Source organism: Ictalurus furcatus, chromosome 1, assembly GCF_023375685.1.
Source record: "Ictalurus furcatus strain D&B chromosome 1, Billie_1.0, whole genome shotgun sequence".
Classification (NCBI taxonomy): domain Eukaryota; kingdom Metazoa; phylum Chordata; class Actinopteri; order Siluriformes; family Ictaluridae; genus Ictalurus; species Ictalurus furcatus.
In genome coordinates this window covers 16757421-16780415 of record NC_071255.1, presented here as the reverse complement: position 1 = coordinate 16780415, position 22995 = coordinate 16757421, and the positions used below count along the sequence as shown (strand labels likewise).

Genomic DNA, 22995 nt, shown 5'->3' with positions numbered 1-22995 from the left:
ACACTCACACACACAGACTCACACACACACACACACACACACAGACTCACACACACACACACACACACACACAGTGCCTGTCCAGCTAATTAGTTGGCTAACCTTCACATCATTTACATAACAGGCTTTTGTCCCTTGCCAGCACAATGTCCTCATCAGATACTCTGTCTAAATAAACGTTATAAGCAAGAAATGTTCATGTTATTATAATCCTGCTATTTGTAACTTGTGGCTGATTTTTGTCCTGTGGCTCTGTTATCTAGGTTTTCCCGGACGTAACCATCCTGTTCAGCGATGTGGTCAAATTTAATGAAATCTGTATCCACATCACACCCATGCAGGTGGTGGACATGCTCAATGAGATCTACATCGTTTTTGACACCCTCAGTGAGAAACACAACGTGTATAAGGTAACAAAAGTTACATTAAAAAGGACATTATTCAAATCAACGAAGACAAGGCTTTCTGACCTCTTCGTTATTTATTTCAATTATGTTATTTAGAGCTTCTGCTAGGTCTCACAGTTCAAGTAGCAGATCAAGACATTGGTTTAACCATACCCATATCTTTAACCAACTTGTTTAGAAATCTTATATAGGTGGGTAGCACAGTGGCACAGAAGGAAGTTTTGGTACCTCACAGCTACAGGATCCAGAGAGCAATTCTGAGCTCAGGACAATGTCCGTGTGGAGTTTCAGATGTTCTCACCATATCTACATGGCTTCCCTCTGGGTGCAGCAGTTTCTTACCACTTCATAAAAACACACCAATAGATAGATTGCTGACCATAAAAACTACTAGTGTGTGGGTGAGATGCCCTGTAATGGACAAGCATCCCATCCAGAGTGTATTCCTGCCTTGGGCCCAGTGTCTCTAGGACAGACTCCATAGCCACCTTGATCCTGACTAGGATAAAGCGGTTACTGAAGATGAATGAATGAATGAATGAATGAATGAATGAATTAGGCTTGGCTATATGAGAATAACCAGGACACTGTGATGTACACTGTTCCCAGGTGGAGACCATAAGAGATGCTTACATGGTGGTAGCTGGAGTGCCTAATAAGACCACATTTCATGCTCACCATATCTGTGACATGGCTCTAGATATGCTGAGCTCCATCGATCACCTCAAAGACCCCTCTACCGGGGATAACATTCAGATTCGTGTTGGTAGGTGCACTGTGACCACTGCGATCTGATTGTCATTGTATTCATTTCAGAAATGGAAGTCCTCGCACCTGACATTTTACACTAAAAAGGGACATTTTGCAATATGCCCATGATGTTATATTTTATTATTATTGTTGTTGTAACATAGCCTTCTTCTAGTCCTTTGTCATTCTACAGTCTCTTTTTTCAAGGTCACATTCAAAATGTGCAGTTTAAAAATATCATTTCTGAGATGAAAGTAACAGTGAGACATTGATAAGTGTACAGTATTTGTGTTGTATCTCACAGGAATACACTCTGGTATGGTGGTGGCTGGGGTAGTGGGACTGAAGATGCCACGCTACTGCCTGTTTGGAGACACTGTGAACACTGCCTCTCGCATGGAGTCCAATGGTGTGGTAAGAGATGATCTAATGGTGTCTCTGATACCATAACTATTTCTTAATTTATAAATTATTAGACAAGCCAGCAGGAGGCAATGTAGCAGGTCCCAGGACAAACAAAGGATTAAGAATGTTAATCACATTAATTTGAATTGGGAGTTATAAAACGTACATATTGTTTATCAGTCTCTTCCTCTGTGATTAGGGCATGCAAATCCACATTAGCCAGACCACTAAGGACCACTTGGAGCATGAGCCATATATCATTGAAGAAAGGGGAAAGATTTTTGTAAAGGTACATATTACCCCACAATCCATCCAGTCTACTGTGCATAGAACAGATTCCTAATGGATATAGAGTATATGGCTTCCTGACAGTATTACCAAGGGATTCACAAGATTTTTATTTATTGTGAAATTAATAAAATGTACTTGTTATGAATATATAAAAATAAAAATAATAATTATGATTAAGGGGAAGGGTTACATGAAGACATATTGGCTGAAAGGGAAGAAGGATCTTTCCTTTAAAACCCCAGCAGAGCTTCGGTACAGCAGTGAGCAGAAAGACTCTGAGGATCGAAGCTCTAATGGGTAAGTAGAGGATTTTAACACTAGACTTGAATAGATTTACTACAACAATAACTAGAATCATTAGAATAATCATGACAAAGATAGCATACTTGCTTGCTTTTATTTGACCTCTCTTTCCTTCTCACTGGTGGTTGCTTTTGGGCAGTTCAACTTGTACTAATACCAAGCACTCTACCTCCAACCTAAACATTCCCAACGAGGAGCAGGCAGAGGGGAAGCCCACCCCTACAGACCTGCCCCCTGACACACTCCCACCATTGGAGGGCACCACAGACTCCACTGTGGCCACTAATGAACCTCAGGACAAGGAGAAGGTTAAAAAGACAAAGAACAACAAAGGAGGCAAAGCAGAAAATGCCTCGGCTAATTCGCAGGAGAGTTCTCCCCCTGCTGGCAGCCAGAAGAAGGAAGACCCAGAGCTCAATAACAAAAAGCACAGCTTCAGGAACCAGTACGCACGGCTACCCGCCAACCTGCCCATGCGCAGTGCAGCCTGCACCCTTCTGTGAGACGCAAGCAATCATTCATCCTCTAGTTTAAACCAGACTGAACTCCTAAAAGCCCTGCTTCACTGACAGCACAAAGTCTAGAACCAGCTTAACTCAAATTCTGAAATTTGTAGATTATTACCGTACATACCGTACGAGAACTGAATTCCAGAACTTTACGTGAGATGGCTCTATACAGCAGTGGGAAAAGGAAAACTGGCTTTTGTGGAGATTTATACTGCATTTAAAACCTGTTAATTTATCATCCTTAATACTGTTGTCATAGAAGTGTCCTAACCAGACATACCAACTGTTCTCATGACATAAATATCACCTGAATTCACAATCAGAAAAAGCATTACAGTAGCACATTTGCATGCATTTCTATAATTACCAACTTTTTCTAAAAAAGAAAAAAAAAATAAGAGAGAGTTTTTAATAAATGTAAACTGATAAGTAACCAAGTTGTTGTGCTAGTACAAAGGTGGAACTAGTGGTTGCTGTAAATGAGTAAGAGGTACAAATACAGTATAGTCAAATCTTCTGAAATCATAACTGTCAACACTCAGACCACAAGCTGTGCTACATTCAAGTATTAAATGCTAAAGAGAGCCTTATGCTGCTGTTGTCAGGAGAAGAGAGGTGCTTTCTTTTAGCCAAAGTATCAGACGTTTAGCACCATGCTTTCAAGTCTGATACACAGGCTTGCTTTAGTTCACATGGTGGAATGGTGGGGCACATTTCAGTGTCTGAACAAATCATTTATATATACAGTCATTGGATTTCAATGGATTCATTTCATTAGCATATATGTATGTACAGTTACATTTTCTTCTCAGATTCATTGATGCCTATCGAATGAATATAATAGGTAATGTAATAGCTCTGGTATAGTAAACCTGCATCAAATCTGCATTATTGCTTTGTTTATTTTTGCTTTGTCAGAAGTGAGCACATATGTTGTGATCGTTTAACTGCTTTTAAGTAAGGATATTTATGGATCAATGTTGTGTGTCATTTTTTAATCAATACAATATTTTATGCCTTTTGAGGTTCATTTAATGACTAAAAGCAGTGTTACACATACAGTAGATAAAAGTATTACTTGAAACGTACAATTGGCTCGCAAAGTATATGTAAATGGTTTAGGTGTTAAGCACGCACTCACACACACACACACACACACACACACACACACACACACACACACACACACACAAATATCTTTGTGATTAATGGGAAATACTAGCACACAAAAAATCAGTTTTGTGCAGTTTTCCATAGTCACAGTTCTTTTCAAAACAAAATAAATGTAAAAAAAAAAAAAAATGTAAACCATATAGCATTCATTTGTAACTCAACAACAATAATGAAAATTATGATTTCTCTCAGTTGGCCTTGGTGACCTGCATTATGTGAGCATTTTTTTTTCTCTTTAAAGATCATGTAAAATGAAAACATGCAGAGGTAACCAAAACCTGGGGTTTTATCAAGTTATATCTCTCTTTCACCAAGCACACATACAAGTAGTCATGTCAGATGTCACGCTATGATAAAGAGGAAGTCATCAGGAAACCAAGTAAGCGACACTTCCTGTCTGTTGCCATGGAGACAAACCTAATTCCGCAGTTACCCTGACTCTCCCTGCACTACTGTTCTGTTTCTGAAGCACAGAATAATTCTTATCTCAGAGAAGAGCATTAAACAAGAATCATCTTCCTGCTCACTCTGATCCACATTAACAGCTACACTAAAATGAAACAGTTTGCTTTGATTGACAATTTATTAACATATTAAAAACAACATTTTTTTTTTACTATGTCTAAAGAAAATAATAAGCCTTGATGTCTACTTCTGGGCAACCCTGATCTGACTTAAATTGGACTATTATACTATCAGTTCATTTGTCTTCTTGAACTAATCCATTTAACAAATGTAAATAATTTGAGTTTTATATTAAGTTTAACATCTTGTATACAACCCTAATAGTTGTCTTCTTCTACATCCTAAAAAGGCACACTAAAGGCTAAAAATAGTGGCTTTATTTATGGAAAAGGTGTTGTTTTCACATTTTTGTGCTCAGTGATCTGACAGAGATATTAAACTGACAGAGTTGACTACAACAGTTGACTGTAACATAACAGAAATGTAGACTAAATTGAACCATAGTTTAAGATTTCACAGCTCTCTGCACTCATAAGCATTGAAATTCAAGAAATTAGAGTTGCATCGTTGACCCCAAAGTCTGCAAACAATTTCTGGCTAACTGCCAAAGCCAACCAGCTGCATGGAGATTTTAACAGAGAATGATTCTAGTCCAGATGGTTGTAATTCAGATAACAGACAGATAAGCATTCATCTTTGGACTTCGTCTGGGCCGTACTACTACTAGGAGCGCACAGGTAAGTGTATGATTATTTAAAAAAAAAAAAAAGAAAAAAAAAAAAGAAGATGAAAAAGATGGGTATTAAACCAGGCATTTAAATAGGAAAAATTAATACTATTATTCAAATATTAATTTAAAATAGTATATCTGAGTTTTGGCATAATTTGAGTTGGGTGTACAAAAAAATATTTAACCACCAAGTTGCACTTCCAAGTTTCAAGAATGAGTTGCAAAAGTAGAGTAGTTCCTTGTTGTTCATTAACCACTTCTAACAACACAGGAGTGTAGTTTCAGTTGAACCGTTTAAAGCCTGAATACTAGACCTTCCATGAAATTGCTGTGTATTTTGAAAATTAAACCAGCATTCATCCAACACAAATAAGTCATAATGATATAAACATCTGTGAGGGCTTTTTTGTTGTTGTTGTTGTTTTTATTTTTGTTGTTAAAGATGCACTCAACTGGCATCAGGTCAGTTGATGGAACTTTTCTCTGCAGAAGAATTCAAATCTTTCAAGTTTTTACAGTTGCTCTATATCACACTCAGCTGCCAAACAGCCATTTCTCAGGGGACATGAACATGAGTCAGAGTGCAGGAGCAGTGCTGTTGAGGCTGGCTGCATTCCAATAATAGTGATTGCAAAAAAAAACGAACCCCTCCCCGTTGCAATGGCCTGCATCCCAGGCTTACTGCTAAATTCTTTACAGGGGTTTCACTTGTTAGGGCACGTTGGTGCTCTGTCAGCAGCTAGCAGAGTGAGAGAGAAGGGCGGTCTATGACAGTATCTGTGTGTGCATGAGTGTGCGTGCGTGTGTGTGTTCAGAGAGAGTGAGAACGAGAGAGAGAGAGAGAGAGAGAGAGAGAGAAGCAGACAGAAACATGCACACTTAGGGGTGTGTCTTAGACAATTAGTTCCTCAAGGAAGTACAACTCAGATTATCTTGAAACAGAGTGTCGAGCAGATCAGAGAGTTTCTTTGGAGGTTTTTGTGTGGTTCCATCCTTGCTTAAGGAGAGCACTGTTGTTGTTGGGGGTTTTTTTTAAACAAAAAACCTGGATGTTGATCACCTGAGCTGCACACACAAGGAGGACAGAGACTTGACAGAGAGGAGGGAGGGAAAGAACAGAAAAAGCAGGTAAGAGCCTTCTGTTACTGACCTATGCCCTCAGCTCAATACACACTGTGCAGCTCTACAGAGAGGCATGAGATTACTGTATCAGTAAACTAACCGTAAAGCAACAGAAAACCACTCCAAATCTCTGTAATTAGTTTCTCTAAATCGGAAAGAGAAAACAAGCTGGTGTTTTTTTTCAGCAGCTGGCTCTTGTACGAATTCTTGGCGCTATCTCTTACCCGCCTCCCTGTATAAGCAGTAGTTTGGAGGGAATTTATCCTCTGTTCAAGTTGGAACAGGTATCATGTCCTGCCTCCTATGTCATGGGCCGATTAGAAAACATAGAACCACTTGCTGCAATTACGCAGGCAGATTTTAAACAATGGAGTTTCCCTGTCTAACACTGACCTAAATAAGCAGAGATGTTCACTGCTCCTTTTGATGTAGAGTAGCCGTTGCATGGAAAACTACAGGGCCTCTGGTATCAGAACTGACTCAATGTCTTGTGAAATTGTGAAAAAGCAAATGATTGGCAACTTTTCGTTGCTGCCTAACAGAACAGGGTTTCACTTCCTTTATGAACAACCATGTACATTCCTCAGTCATCTTCTGAAAAACAACCGCAGTGCTGAATAGGGCGTAAAGAACATGACACACACACTAAGAGACATGGAGAGTCTGTGCTTGCCATCACACAAATCAAACATTACACACAGCTACCATGTGCTATCACTTGTACTTACATGAGAAAAACAAAATCATTAAAATACTGATAGTGTACATGAGGGAAATTTTTCACTGGTGTCCTCACTTATTTGCATAAAGAAATCACCAAACAGCCCATACAGTTTTGTTTTTTTTTTTGTCAGGTTAGCCACTGTGAAATCTATGATAGCTTGTTTTCTTTTAATCAAAATGTTGAAGAGAAAGTTTCATACAGTATTGCAGTAAAATTTCACTCATACTATATAGGAACAAATGTTTTAGCTGATATGCCCACAATACAATGCTAGCAAGTGAAGTAAACTTGCATCCATGTAAATATAGACTCATATATTTCTCTGCAGAACAGTTATACAATCCTTGGACTCTAGAAAAGTCAAAACTGTAAGCTTCTAACCATATATGTATAATATAATATAGCTATTGTGAAATGCATGGCAGCCTGCCTGCTCTGTTTGAACAAGAGCATTAACGGGTTGGTATAATCAGTGTGATCACCAGCCAACAGTCCCAGCTCTCCAGAAAGCAGGTTATGACCTGTCCTTTAGCTGTTTTCTAATGACATGGTTAGTGCTGCTGCCTTCAACACAAGCCAACAGGACACTTTACATCCTATATAAGCTCCAGGCCTTGCCTCTTTAGATGCCCCGGCACACTCAGCCCTCCACTGTACACTGTAGCACGTCAGTCATTTGAAGAATGATAAATAATTATCTCGCTTGTAGATAATTCACCAATCACAGTTCTCCTTAAGTCATCCGTATAGCACAGGTTCTCAGCTAACACTTAGTACTAAGTATCTAATGAATGCTGGCAAAGGGGAAGAACTTTTAATGCAAGTGGATTGGGAACCTGTTTAATCTAAATAAATGTAATACAAATCTATTTACACTACATCACATGAATAGTAATGTTCTTTAATGCTAAACATTAACCTTTCTTATCAGGTAGTCTACAATTTGATCAGGTCTGTTACTATGTTATAAATGCATTATAAGGAATGTTATAACAGATTAAAGATGATGTTGCATGGCAACATCAGTCAATCATCAGTATTAATCCATGCAACTAGAAAAAGCAACTTGTTTAACAGAAATTGAAAATCTGCTGTAATTCAAATATGACAGTGAGTTAGTTAGGTACATCTCCTTCTTTTGTTTAAAAAGGTGATAATGACAGCATCGGATGTGTTGCCACTGACACAACACAATTAACATATTATTCTTTACCAGACCAAAGAAAAAGACTGGCTTAGCTAATTGGACGTACCACCAACATGATAGCATTCTTTATTTTTGGATCAGACTATCAACTGCACATTTGTCGTGTGGCGCAATAAGAGAGTACTACTGTGTACAATTAAGTAATAACAGTAATTAGTGTAAAACACAATGGGGGATCAAAAATGGTAAAGCATAGTAGTTAGATTTAGTTCTTTTTGTCACTGAGAGCTGCTTGTTTGGAGCAGCATTGGGTTCTGGTGTTCCTGTTTTGATGGCCCAATCTGGAGATGCATGTGGAAACTTGTGAGCTATGCAATCATCTTTTCCTGCATACCTGCCTTTGCATGCTTAGTCAGTTGCAAGGAGCAAAAAGACCAGAGCAGGAAGTGTATTCTGCTTGTGTCTGACTATTTTTATAGAATTTTGTAGTCTAATACATGGCAATTTATCTGAAATAAAATATTAAACTGTTTTGGTATTGTGAAAGATAAATGAAATCTAAGCTGACATAATCTTTAGTTTGTTTACATGACATGTTGGTACTGATGAAGTCCTTCAGGATACAATTTCCACTCCCTCAAGGTTACTTTTTCTACAGCATGGCCCTAAGGGTATATCCCTAAAGGCTGAAAATCTCAGTAACACAATACACAAACAGAGACAAGAAACAGAGGATGTGGTATTGTGGACCACATGCAACATAAATGAATAACAAGGCATTTTCTAGCTTGAATATTATATTTTGTGTAGATCAACATTATCTTTATAATAAGAATGCACTCATATACACATTTTAAAATCACATGCATATCATGAATATGTATTTCAAAGTATCTATTTGTAAAGAAAAAAAAAGAAGGAAAAAAAACTTGCTAACTTGTATCTCTGTCTCTCCCTTCCCCTTTACAAGAAATGGAGAACTTTAGCTCCAGAGACTTGGCTATGAGAGCCCAGAAGAAGATTCTCAGCAATATGGCCAACAAATCAGTAGCGCAGATGTTCATTGATGACACCAGCAGTGAGATCCTGGACGAGCTGTATCGTGTCTCAAAGGAGTACACAGGGAACCGCACAGAGGCCCAGAAAGTGATTAAGGACCTGGTTAAAGTTGTTGTGAAGGTTGCTGTGCTTTTTAAGCACAACCGTTTCAGTGAGGACGAGCTCAGCATAGCCCAGAACTTCAAGAAGAAATTACACCAGGGAGCCATGACGGCCATCAGTTTCCATGAGGTACACCCCATATATTCAGAGACAAAAATGTGCCAAATATCAAATCCATCATATCATATTTGCAACCATATTTCACAACTTGTTAAAAGAGCATCAACACTGCATTATTTGAATCCTTTAAATGGCAGGGATCTATGAACAAAATGGGAGCGTAAGAGAGTAAAATGGGTCTATAGATGTATAGACAACCTGTAAAGACAGGTTGTACAACCTGAAACATATTTAACTCAGTTACATCCATGTGAGTTCAGAAGTATCAGATAGCACTGATCAAAAACCACAAGATACATTAATCTGCATTTCATCATATGGTGTGAAAAACACAGTTAACATGTTTTATATTCTGTGGTTACTTTATTATGTGTGCCTTTTCTATAGCTGTACCTAACAGAAGCCATTTTAGCCAAGCTGTAATGTATAAATTTGTGTCACCACTATTAGACTTGGAAGTAAGATGAATAACTAAAACTACTCTCTTATCATGATAACTGCATTTGCTTCTTTCAGGATTTACCAGGTTTTTGAGACATTAGCTTTACTCTCTTTAAGCATTTTTCTCTTCCATGAACTTCCCATAAATCACTGCTCATTCAGTATCAGTTATGCACCAAAGTGCATTGTAATTGTGTAGCCTCGTATCTAGGGGATTAGCATATGAGTAGTTCATGGGAAGAATAAAGGATTTATCATTACTGTAAGTATGACAAAACACTCACGGCATTCATGGAAGAGGCCACTCTGCACAGTACAAAACAGTTAAAGTTTCCTTAGCCAATAGCTGACAGTATTGCTTGCAAAACCGTGTGGATTATAATTATCTGTTATTCATCACAAACACATTACAGTATATTGGGCTGTTAAGAGATTTCCCTGCTGCTTTTCAACATTAATACAGGGTAGGACAGGGTAGGATTTTACCAGCAGTAGGTTTGTATAACATTTTAATTATTGTATAAAAAGTTGATTCATTTGTTCAGATACTCCACATATTTATCATTGTACTTTTAAAACTATTTTTGTGGCATGTATAACCAAACTATTCTGTCTCTGCAACTGGTCAGCATAACCACAAAGAGGAAGAACGTAAATGCTAATTCTAACAAACATCTACTCGCACAAGAATTATGACATGTTAAAGCAGAAAGAAACTTCATAGCAAAAAAACCCCACAAGAACGTTAATCATATGGCCAAAACTGAGCTGTTATCGTGTATGTGTGTAGGATACATGTAAAGAGAACAATTTAGCTTTGTGTTAAGTGTTGTGTGAAGAAGAATAGTTTGACGAGAAATCCTAAATAACGTATATCTCAAGAGAAGTAGATAAAGAAAGATATGATTTGAATATAATTTGGGTCAGTAGTTTTAGCACTGAAACAAAGCTAACCATGCTTGTAAATAAAAACCAGCAGCTAATAATTAGCATGATTCAAACCAGGGGGTTAAATGACATACTTGTCTCAAACAGCATCATATAATTAAAAACTTAAGCTTACAATTTCTTTTGAAATTAAAAAATAATAATAAAATCATGTCTCGTATTTATTGTGAACCATATTATTGGCCAAATCAATGTTTTGGCATATTTGCATGCTAAGTATTAGTGGCTAATGACTTTTACTCCTGAGACTTATGGCTTTTTGCAGCTGGACAGACACTGAGCATGACCGTATATATTAATACATTTTCATCTACAGTGAACCATGAGCTATTATACAGAATTTGCGAGTTTGTTTATTAATCTAGCCCTGATTATGTTTTAGTCTAGTGCAGGATAGTCTAGTGTTAACTGATACATATCTGTCTTGTTTGCTTCAGGTGGAGTTCACCTTTGACAAGGCAGTCATGTCAGAGATCCTTACTTCATGTAGAGACATGATGCTCAAGCTGGTAGCCAATCATCTTACGCCAAAATCCCATGGACGCATCAACCATGTCTTCAACCATTACTCCGACCCTGATCTTCTCACCCAGCTTTACAATCCAAACGGTCCTTTCAAGTCCCACCTCAGTAAAATCTGCAATGGACTCAGCAAACTGATCGAAGAGGGCAAATTATGAGAGTGTTGTGCCAATGGGACTCTAAACAGTATTTCTATAAAGAGACCAACAAGGTGCTGGACTAGAAAAAAGCAAGGCAAGATTGTAAACTCAGCACACACTCGGTGATTAACTCACTGATGGCAGTCTCTTTGTTCAAGTTTTTGTACATTATTGTTCACCACTGTTCTCTGCTTATTGTAAGGAAATCACATTTCACGTCATTGCTGGCAGCACAGCACAGAATTATCGATCAAGGTTAATTCCTGATCTCCAATGAGTGACAGTCATATCAGCAAAATTGTTTTGATGTGAAAGATTTGTGGATGACTTACTTTTATTAATAAGCACTATATTAACGTCCACTTTTTTGTAAACCCTTTTTTTCAAGGTCACACGTATCTATAAAGCTTTGTGAACGTGTTTTCTAGTAAAGGAACAATAATTGCAAGAGTTTGGAGTAGTGAATATGGCAAATTCATTTTTACACTCATAACCAGTACTACATTTAAAAAACAAAAGGGAGGATGAGGGGAGATTTCATAATAATAAACACCAGCATTGACTTTTCTATAATTTTCTGTAGGCTAAATAAAAGGGAGTTTTAGCACTGAATATTCAACAGTTAATGATGAAATAATGAATGAAAAGCTGCAATGCTCTCAGAATGTGTTTCTGTCCATGATTAGGTGTAGTAAATGTTGTAAAATTATGCTCTGAAAAACATGTAATCAATTCAAATCCCAGTTCCAAATGAGTAAATCTCTTCACTGCCACCTGGTGTAACTTTGTAGTAATTGAACAGTCCATCTGCCAACAATGCAGTAATGATCATAGTGCATTGACGATCCTCTATGAAACACTTTTGTTGCCCAATTTCAGATGGCCATATGGGCTACCTGCCAAAACAGCAGACAAAATAAAATTATTCATAAAAGGCGATGTTACCCGAAAGAAACTTAAGGATTTGTTTGCAAAGGTGAGCAAACTGATTATTTAAAAAGTATTTATATATATATATATATATATATAGATAGATAGATAGATATATAGATATAGATATATATAGATATAGATATAGATATATAGATAGATAGATAGATATATGTATATATATATTTTACACGTTTCTACAGAAAATTTTAAACTGCTCATGGATTTTCATTTCTGGGCATGCATACGGTTGTATGAGTGAATCCTGGTTGCAAATAAACCTTGTGCTTTTATAGTTTGTTTGTTTAGGCTACAAATACAAATTTAGTCCTAAAAGAATCTAACTATTAAGAAAAGGAAATTCAATTTAGTTGCCATGCGCCTTATTATTTCTCATTGAGATATTAGATCACAAATTATACACACAAACAAAATAGACACATTAACACATTTGTATACAACACAGGATTTATTCTTCCTCAGTCCTTCTGCTGTACCTGTGTTATACATGTTGTTCACATTTGTGCATTGTATGCAATATGCCCATACCACAAACAATGAAGATTAAGCAATTCCCACTGACAGTCAGTGGGTCATCAGCTTGAATAGTATAAACTAGAGATGTAAATGAATACGACTCCATTGTTTGATTAGATAATGTGTTCTTAATGGATACAAATTCAGAGGCACACTATTCTGTCTGTTTTGTTTTGCCAGAAAGGTTCACAGTGCTCTTGAAATATTGAAATTAGAGGTGTGCATCAGCATCCAGTAGAATGCAACCAAAAAAGTCATTCATGCGGAAGTTTTTTTGTGGTATGAGCAAGCAGTCAGACGTGAAGCTCAAATAAAACCACATTCATGAACATGAACATGCCACAGTCCTTAGTAATCATCCAGTCAGGGTCAAAATGGTTTAAATTAGGCTACTAATTTGGTTATATTTTGGAAAACAGAACCAACTAAATTTGTTTGAAAATATTGTGGGCAGGTATAAACAGAAATAGTAAAACAATAACTGTGCAAACTGGATTCAAAACAGTCAAACAACATCTCTTAAGTCATATGAGGAAGTGTCAGAGCTAGAGTTCACAGACAGTGCTGGCATTTCTAGCTCTGGGATTTTTCAAATGTTTCCGATGGGACTGTAATAGGGTTCCTATATAATTTATAAAATAATAGCAAGAATTAAAAAAGCACCTTTGAGATTAGGCCATACCCATTTCGAGTTTAAGTCCAAATACAGATATGGATAAACAGGTAGAGATGGGCCACTGTGTTACACTCCTAATACAAACAGTACACTGATTACACTTGGGCAGTTGGCACTGCTGTTCATGATCAGTCTTAACTACTGTCTACATATATAAAGAAAGGCTACATCCTGTTCAAACCTATATGACCACTAAATACCAGGCATTATTATATAAAGTACGTTTTTTTTTTAAATGACAAACATAGAAACCAGTCCATACAACCAAGCAATCAGTGCTGACTCACAGTGACTAAGAAGGCAGGATTCTCGCATCTAGGCGATGTTTGGTGACGTCACTAATTAAGATGACATTAAGATGGTGTTTCAGAGAGGATTACTTAATGAGCCGGGAATGCTACAGACTGCTTTTCTTTTGGCTTAAACTTGTCTAACTGAGCCATCCTGCTTAGTGAAATAACACCCTGACAGTGTAGCATCTACCTGAACAAAACAAAATATGCAGTATCACATTCAACATGAGAACAAAATCATACGACTGCTTAAGAAATCAAGGTAAATTTATAAAGTGCCCATGAGAGATTATTTTAAACTTGGCTTAGACATTGAATTTGTTCTGCAGGTCAAGTATATAGCTTATATTTTCAAATTCTGATTTGAACCACATTGCTGATCCGTTTTCAGCAAATGTTAATGTGTCAACTATGCAGCTTAACCCAAAGACATAACCAGTGCTCGTTTGTGCTCAGTAAAAAATTAGGCTAGGATGTCACCATGGCACATGACCTGATGCCATATTAGCACACCCAGTCAGGTGGGAGTGCACATCAATTCCACAACACATCATTCATCGAGTTATCACAGTTCTTGCAATCGGAAGAAATCAGCAGTCCTTTTTGTTTCAGTGAAATCAATCCAACATCCGTACTTTTCATTTACTCCTATGCACGTAAACACTTTACACTAATCAGGCAGTTCTGTTAAAAAAAAAAAAAAAGCCAGCATCAGAGCTGAAAAATCTCATCCTCTCTGTCCCTCACTTTCTTTGTACGTTTGGTGATGGTGAGTGGCACAGAGCCCAACATGGCCTGCTGACCCTGAGAAGAGCTGCAGGAGTCCTGACTGTTGTACCGGACCTGTTCTGTGGAAGAAAACCTTTAAAAAATAAAAAAAACAAACAAACAAAAAAAAACATTAAATATAAGATGACAATCTGTCATATACCTCACATACATATAAACGTCAAACGCACTGATAACATACCAGCTTATTACATTTGCATGATTTACATATTTGAGGGATTCTCAACTCCAGTCCTGAAGGAACAATTAACTATAAATCTCAGATTTGTCCTGCTCCCCATACACCTAATACTTACTATATAAGCTTTTTATCAAGGACTCCATAAGTATAATCAGGTGTGTTTGAAGAATTTGATATGATGAAACCTTGATATAACCCACTTCTGTAGAGTATCAGGATTGGAATATGCAAAACAACTGGATAAATTGTAATTGGGGCATTTTAGCACAAAAATAACAAATTAAACAACTTCACAGGATTTCATACAGCATGATGTGAAAATAAGACCCATGAATATCATAATACATATATAACAAGGGGTTATTTCAGAAAGCATGATATCTCAATGTGCTGCTAAATCTCATCATACTCCTAATAACCAGAGAATTGGGAACTACACTTTTTGCAAATACACTATATGTCCAAAAGTATTTGGACAACTGACCATAAGACCCATATGTGTGCCTTCGCCACAAAGTTGGAAGCACACAATTGAATAGGATGTCTTTGTACACTGTAGGTTTAATATTTCCATTAGGGCCTACAGCCTTACCTAAACATGTTCCAACATGACAACGCCCCTGTGCACAAAGCGAGCTCCATGAAGACATGGTTTGCCAAGGCTGGAGTAGAGGAACTCAAGTGTCCTGCACAAAGCCCTGACCTCAACCCCACTGAACACCTCTGGGATGAACTGGAACAATGACTGTGCACCAGGCCCCCTCACCAAACCTCACTAATGTTCTTGTGGCTGAATGGGCAAATCCCTACAGACACGCCCTAGTGGAAAACCATCCCAGAAGTGTGGAGGTTATAATAACAGCAAAGGTTGGACTAGCTTTGGAATGGGATGTTCAAGAAGCAAATATAGGTGTGATGGTCAAGTGTCCACATACTTTTGGCCATACAGTCTATCTGCATATCTTTAATATAAAATAAGTAAGATGCGTCTGCTAAGTGAATAAATGTACATGTAGATCTTGTATGGTAGCACTACTTGTATTGTTCTCTGCTTGATATATCGCTTTGCTTGTATTTTTCTCATTTGTAAGTCGCTTCGGATAAAAGCGTCTGCTAAGTGAATAAATGTAAATGTAAATGTAAGATGTTTAAATTACCCCAACAAGACTTTTATTGCATTAGGTTTCACGGATGTCTGTTCATCATCACGTGGTTCAAACATGGCCAAATGTTAAGATACTGAAAAGAAAATCGTTTTCATCTTCCTTTCTGAAAAATACATTCGAATAACTTGTATGCTCAACATCTGGCCTTTATAACCGCTTCCAACCTCTTTCGTATCTTCTGCAGAGCTACTGGATCATATTTGCTCTCCTCAATATTCTTGAAATATCTGATCTAAACGTGCCGAACTGCTTGCCAATCTTTGTCTATTCTTTGGGCCATATACAGTATCTCACAAAAGTGAGTACACCCCTCACATTTTTGTAAATATTTGATTATATCTTTTCATGTGACAACACTGAAGAAATGACACTTTGCTACAATGTAAAGTAGTGAGTGTACTGCTTGAGTAACAGTGTAAACTGGCTGTCCCCTCAAAATAACTCAACACACAGCCATTAATGTCTAAACCGCTGGCAACAACAGTGAGTACACCCCTAAGTGAAAACGTGCAAATTGGGCCCAAAGTGTCAATATTTTGTGTGGCCACCAATATTTTCCAGCACTGCCTTAACCCTCTTGGGTATGGAGTTCACCAGAGCTTCACAGGTTGCCACTGGAGTCCTCTTACACTCCTTCATGATGACATCACAGAGTTGGTGGATGTTAGAGAATATGTGCTCCTCCACCTTCCGTTTGAGGATGCCCCACAGATGCTCAATAGGGTTTAGGTCTGGAGACATGCTTGGCCAGTCCATCACCTTCACCCTCAGCTTCTTTAGCAAGGCAGTGGTCATCTTGGAGGTGTGTTTGGGGTCATTACCATGCTGGAATACTGCCCTGCGGCCCAGTCTCCAAAGGGAGGGGATCATGCTCTGCTTCAGTATGTCACAGTACATGTTGGCATTCATGGTTCCCTCAATGAACTGTAGCTCCCCAGTACCGGCGGCACTCTTGCAGCCCCAGACCATGACACTCTGACCCCCATGCTTGACTGTAGGCAAGACACACTGGTCTTTGTACTCCTCACCTGTTTGCCGCCACACACGTTTGACACCATCTGAACTTATCTTGGTCTCATAAGACCACAGGACATGGTTCCAGTAATCCATGTCCTCAGTCTGCTTGTCTTCAGCAAACTGTTTGCGGAATTTCTTATGCATCATCTTTAGAAGAGGCTTCACTCTGGGACGACAGCCATGCAGACAATTTGATGCAGTGCGCGGCATATGGTCTGAGCACTGACAGGCTGACCCCCCACCCCTTCAAGATCTGCAGCAATGCTGGCAGCACTCATACGTCTATTTCCCAAAGACAACCTCCGGATATGACGCTGAGCACATGCACTCAACTTCTTTGGTCGACAGGCGAGGCCTGTTCTGAGTGGAACCTGTCCTGTTAAACCGCTGTATGGTCTTGGCCACCGTGCTGCAGCTCAGTGTCAGGGTCTTGGCAATCTTCTTATAGCCTAGGCCATCTTTATGTAGAGCAACAATTCTTTTTTTCAGATCCTCAGAGAGTTCTTTGCCATGAGGTGCCGTGTTGAACTTCCAGTGACCAGTATGAGGGAGTGTGAGAGTGATGACACCAAATTTAACACACCTGCTCCCCATTCACACCTGAGACCTTGTAACACTAACAAGTCACATGACACCGGGGAGGGAAAATAGCTAATTGGGCCCAATTTGGACATTTTCACATAGCTGTGTACTCACATAGGGTGTACTCACTTTTGTTGCCAGCGGTTTAGACATTAATGGCTGCGAGTTATTTTGAGGGGACAGCAAATTTACACTGTTACACAAGCTGTAAACTCACTACTTTACATTGTAGCAAAGTGTCATTTCTTCAGTGTTGTTACATGAAAAGATATAATCAAATATTTACAAAAATGTGAGGGGTGTACTCACTTTTGTGAGATACTGTAGGTTATAATTCTGCCTTCTTCAGATCAGGTCTGGAGACCAAAAGAATCATAGCACAACTTTAAATAATGACTTTTGCATTTACTTACTGCTTGTTTCCTTCTTGACAAGTCTTTATGGCTGCTCGTTTCGACCGATTAATCAAGCTATCCATCCTTTTCAAATAGTCTGATGGAGAAATATCAGCAGTCACTTGTTGACTTTCTGAGACTATTTGGCCGTTCTCAACAGGGACCTGTTGATACTGATGACTTGATTTCTCTTCACGCAATTCGTTCTCATTAGTGAATGACAGAGACTCTGTTAAGACAGGGATGGAGAGGAACTTCTTCAGGAATATTGAATCGTTGGTGTACAGTCTGTTCGCCCTTTTGATTTGCTCCATCTGCAAAGAACATGTGGAAGAATTTAGGTCAAGAGCAAACCATTTATTAACCAAGCTGAATTAAAATAGATTTTAAAGCTTCTGCTTACAGACACGCCGTATTTTAGGGACAATCCTTGTAAAGTTTCTCCCGGTTGGACTTTGTGTTGGACTAGTTTTTGTCGGACTGGTGACACAGACGAGGTCACCAAGCTGCCGTAAGACTTCGCCGGCTGTCCGCGGAGGAGACCGTGTTCTCCACTCACCACAGATGTCTGGACCGCAGACATGATGAGGGATGACCTGCTCAAAGATGGCTAACAACTGACTGATATTTTGCTGTGTGCAGCGTGTCGTTACACGGTGGTAAATACGTAGCGACTGGTGTGACGTTATCGCTCGCTAGCTTTCACTTCCGAGACAGGACTCCAAAACACTTCGGATCCAGTCATGTAGATGATATTTGATGGATAGCTGAATTAGCTACGTGGCAGACATTTTAAGTAGTTTCTATAACGAAAGCTTATGGAGCTTTTGTAGTTTCATCGAAAACATGACACTGCGCAGTTTAACAGCTAACACTGAAACGAGCATTGTTAAGCCGTTAACTCTCATGTTAAGCAGTGCAACAACTTACTTACACCCTCTCGCTGTAGTTACTCAGCGAGCGTCTTTAAAAACAACAACAACAACTTACGTTTGAAGTCACATGAAAAAAAAACCCTACACATTACCTAAGGTAGCGTTCTCAATGTCAGTATTTTATTTACCATCAATCGAAACAAGCTAGTAGCTATGCTAATCTTCCTGTGTTGCCATGGCTCCCTGTTACATCAAGAACCGCCCACATGTCCCATAATTCCGTTTTACAAACAGGAAGTGCTTCGATAACCGAATTCACTTAAACATGTCTTTCAAAAGAGAAGGTGATGACCGCAGTCAATTAAATGTCTTGAAGGTAAATAAACACATCTGTTTGTTTATATATACATATATAAATTAAGGAATAAACCACGACACCACGTCTTGTAGTGTGTTATTCGTCTTGAACGACAGCACTGTGGTATATACAGTACTTTATCAATAATTAGATTTGAATATTACAGACACGTCAATATAGATAACAGTTAGGCATTTATGTTATTAGCTAACATATCTTTAGCGAGGACAGTTATGGATGAGACGGTATGGACTCTGGTTATGTTTATGGTTGTAGAAACGGCGTGTTGCGGACTTGCTGTCCAACTACATTCCCGAGGACGAAGCTACTCTGATGAAAAATGGAAGGTAATGTTACTGTAAATCCACGATGTACAGTTATGATTACACACACTGATCAAAAGCCATTTTGTGGCCTGGTGCCATGATGCTCCATGTTTACCTAAGATCTACTTGTACAGAGTCTCTACAGTGTCAGTCATTTCTTCCATAAGGCTCATAATTGAAGTTACTTTTGTGTCATCTTCATATTCTGCAGTACATAAGTACTATTCTACAACTGCAACTTTTCCAAAAGCTCTTCCAAACAGTTTTCTCATGGATTATTTAAAGCATCATGGAGATGTCATTTCATATCACTGTAATCAAATAATCTAAAAGATGAGCATCGAAAGTACACTCTATGACCAATTTGTGGACATCCGACCATCACACCCGTATGTGGGTCTCCTCTAAACTGTTGGCACAAAATTTGAAGGACACAATTTGTATTGGATGTCTTTGTATGCTGTAGCATTAAGATGTCCCTATACTGAAACTAACTGGCCCAAACCTGTTCCAGCATAACAGTGTCTCTGTGCACAAAACGAGACCAATAAAGACATGTTTGCAAAGTTGGAATAGAAGAACTTGAGTGTTCTGCACAGAACCCTGACTTCAAACTCACTGAACGCATTTTGAATGAACTGGAACACTGACAGCGTCCCAGCCTCCGCACCCAACATCTGTGCCTGACCTCATTAATGCCGCAAACTTTTGGCCATGTAGTGTATATTGAGATACACATTGACCATGACCATCACACCTATATGTGCTTTTTGAACATCATGTTGCAGAATGCTGTTATAATATCGACCACTATTCTAGGAAGGCTTTCAATTAGGTTTGGGAGCGTGGTGGTGGGGATTTGTATCCATTCAGCCACAAGAGCATTAGTGAGGTCAGGTACTGATGTTGGGCGATGAGGCTTGGGGTGCAGTCTGCATTCCTGTTCATCCCAGAAGTGTTCAGTGGGGTTGAGGACTCTGTGCAAACCACTTGAGTTCTTCCACTCCAACCTTTGCAAACATGTCTTCCTGGACCTGACTTTGTGCACAGGGGTATTGTCATGCTGGAACATGTTTGGGTCCCTTAGTTCCAGTGAACAGAAATTGTAACACTATACACATACAATGTCATCCTATACAATTGTGTCCTTCAAACTTTGTGGCAACAGTTTGGGAAAGACCCACACATGGGTATGGTGGTCAGATGTCCACATACTTTTAGCCATGTAACGTATATTTATCTGTTTATTTACAAGTTAATTTGATTACATCCGTTCCACCCTCGGATTGTGTAGGTATAGCTGTTTGGTGTGTTCACGTCGTCCGGTTTTTGACACAGTTGATATGCTGACACTCCACAGAAATGGGAAGCGGCATCTCGAAGGTGAGATTTGGTCTTCATTTTCTTTACGGTTTTTGTTTTTGTCATTGTATATCAGAACAGTGTTTGGTTTTGTTTTATCCTCTCGGGTTTTTCACTGTCCAGGTCTAAAATGGTTTTATGGGAAAAAAGCTTGGCTACAAAATGAAATTGATAAGAGGCAACATCAAGAATATGTTAATGAAGAAGATGACCAGCAGGTAAATGCAAATGCCTTTTTCTTTTAACAGGTGGTATTTCCGTACAGTATTATTCTGAGATTATATAAGCTTGTCATATTATGGTTATAGGAAACTGGCAGTTCCGCTCCATTACTGACACAGACACGAAAAATTACCCACCATGCCTTGCTAAGATCTACACCTTATAACAGCTGTCATAAAAAGGCCAGGTAATGACTGGATAGTTAACTTTCTTTTCCCATGATATTTTCCCATAGCGTAAATTTTATGAAGCTTAAAGTAGAGTATCAAGCATAGTGGTATATTGTATGAATGTATTTTATTGAAATTTATGAAGATGGGAACTTAATATAAATAATTATTTCATATTTCCCCATGTCTCAGGCATTTTAGATAGTAAAAATTCAGCTAATACTTCACTGTTCCCCTTGAAAATGTCTTGAATGTTTGTTAATGGATCATGTCTATTTTCTTTTCTTCCTTTTATCTGAAAGCACTGTTGGATGGAAACATTGGTTTGACATTTTTGTGTTTGTTGATATTTTTAAGTGAAAGATCTGAAAAGCCAACAACTCGATTGAAACCAGACTGCAGCAGTGACCACAGTGTTGATCACAACATTATTCCCACAGCTACAACCAAAATCAGCACAGATACCACACCTGCTCATGGTGAAATATTTAAGTCTGATACTTTTCAAGGGGACACATTTGGAATTTTGATGTGGTAGTGCATAGTTTCTTTGCAGAATATAATTTTTCTCATGTTTGTGTTTAGCAGATGCAAGCCAGTACCAGAATGAGACACAAATGAAGAAAAAGAAAAGGAAAGCTGCTGAAACTGAGCCTCTCACAGAGCAGAGACGCAGAGAACTAGAACACTACCTCAAATTAAAGAGGTATGATGTTATTCAGCCATTTTATCATGACCTATGATATTGGTAGTACTTCTGCAGTGTTTAGCAGCACTTATTCCAGCCATGTTACATGAAGCATTTGTGTGTCTGTTAAAGAATCACCTTAACTCATTAAACCCTAATCATCTTAAACTATCTTTTGCCTTGTTTTGATAATTTTTTTTTTTGGTTTTGCGTTAGCAACGGATGGATACAGGACCCCAGTGGTAAATGGATAAAAGATGAAAATGTGGAGTTTGACTCAGATGAGGAAGAACCGCTTCCACTGATTCCTACGCCTGAGTCTTCATAGGAGTTTTAGCCAAACTTGCTTTCTGGACTTCTTCCCACTTCCTCAAAAAGACTTCCTTTTTGTGTTAAAGCTACAAACTCAAATTATGCAGAAAAGCAAAAGAGGGACCGCAGAAGGAACTGCTAACAAGTGAGGAAGCTAGTTTCTCCCACAAACCCGAGTTACTTTCTCAACAGATCAACCTTGTGTCTTGGCATCTTGCTAAAAAGACTGTCGTACCAAATCGGTTACTTTATATTAAAAGAGATAACACTGATTCTAATGGAAAGCATGAATTGACATATTTTTTTTTATTTGTATTTCTCATTATTAGTGCTTAGATGTGCACCATGAAAGAGGTCACAGATGCAGGACAGTATCGCATGTGAAATTAGAGCTCTTAAGTCACAAAACTGGATCCTGTTCCAAAATGCCAGAGTAGGGAGTGTATAGTGTAGTGCTACTGCTGTCCTCTAATTCTGATCATGACAGCCTGTCTGAGGTAATGAGAAATAAAAAGCTAAATACAAATACATTTTAAAAACAACTAAACATTTATTAATAAATTTCACAAGTAATGTAATTTATTTTGCCGATCACCTAGTAGCCTTGGTTCCAAAGTCAGAATATTGTTTGTGGGACATCTAAAGCTTGACTTACTGGCCTGTGTTTTTAGATGGGAGAATGGCTATGTCTGCAGCCATAGGCCAATAAAAAAAGACTTAAGAGATCACCAGCTGTTCTGAAGGTGGGACATCAGTTT

The 22995-nt window shown here is 38.4% G+C and overlaps 3 protein-coding genes across 4 annotated transcripts; 2 read left to right on the top strand and 1 right to left on the bottom strand.

Annotated features, from left to right (window-relative positions):
- The first annotated feature begins 5832 nt into the window (after positions 1 to 5832).
- tnfaip8l2b (tumor necrosis factor, alpha-induced protein 8-like 2b) lies at positions 5833 to 12131 on the top strand. Its single transcript, XM_053629782.1, has 3 exons — positions 5833 to 6161; positions 8997 to 9316; positions 11134 to 12131. Exons 2-3 carry the CDS (start codon positions 8999 to 9001, stop codon positions 11374 to 11376), a joined length of 561 nt encoding a protein of 186 aa, XP_053485757.1. The 5' UTR covers positions 5833 to 6161; positions 8997 to 8998; the 3' UTR covers positions 11377 to 12131.
- A 336-nt stretch (positions 12132 to 12467) lies between these two features.
- On the bottom strand, positions 12468 to 19020 carry lysmd1 (LysM, putative peptidoglycan-binding, domain containing 1). The gene is made up of 3 exons (XM_053629769.1): positions 18328 to 19020; positions 17943 to 18238; positions 12468 to 14656 (listed from the first exon to the last, which is right to left on the bottom strand). Exons 1-3 carry the CDS (start codon positions 18505 to 18507, stop codon positions 14506 to 14508), a joined length of 627 nt encoding a protein of 208 aa, XP_053485744.1. The 5' UTR covers positions 18508 to 19020; the 3' UTR covers positions 12468 to 14505.
- Positions 19021 to 19024: 4 nt separating this feature from the next.
- Positions 19025 to 22764, top strand: scnm1 (sodium channel modifier 1). Of its 2 annotated transcripts, none has more exons than XM_053629756.1 (8): positions 19025 to 19175; positions 19434 to 19504; positions 20778 to 20866; positions 20969 to 21063; positions 21154 to 21254; positions 21595 to 21716; positions 21826 to 21943; positions 22142 to 22764. In XM_053629756.1, exons 1-8 carry the CDS (start codon positions 19125 to 19127, stop codon positions 22251 to 22253), a joined length of 759 nt encoding a protein of 252 aa, XP_053485731.1. In that variant the 5' UTR covers positions 19025 to 19124; the 3' UTR covers positions 22254 to 22764. The 2 variants fall into 2 exon arrangements, with proteins under 2 accessions (XP_053485731.1, XP_053485724.1); XM_053629749.1 differs by having other exon boundaries at positions 21823 to 21943.
- The last annotated feature ends 231 nt before the right edge of the window (positions 22765 to 22995 follow it).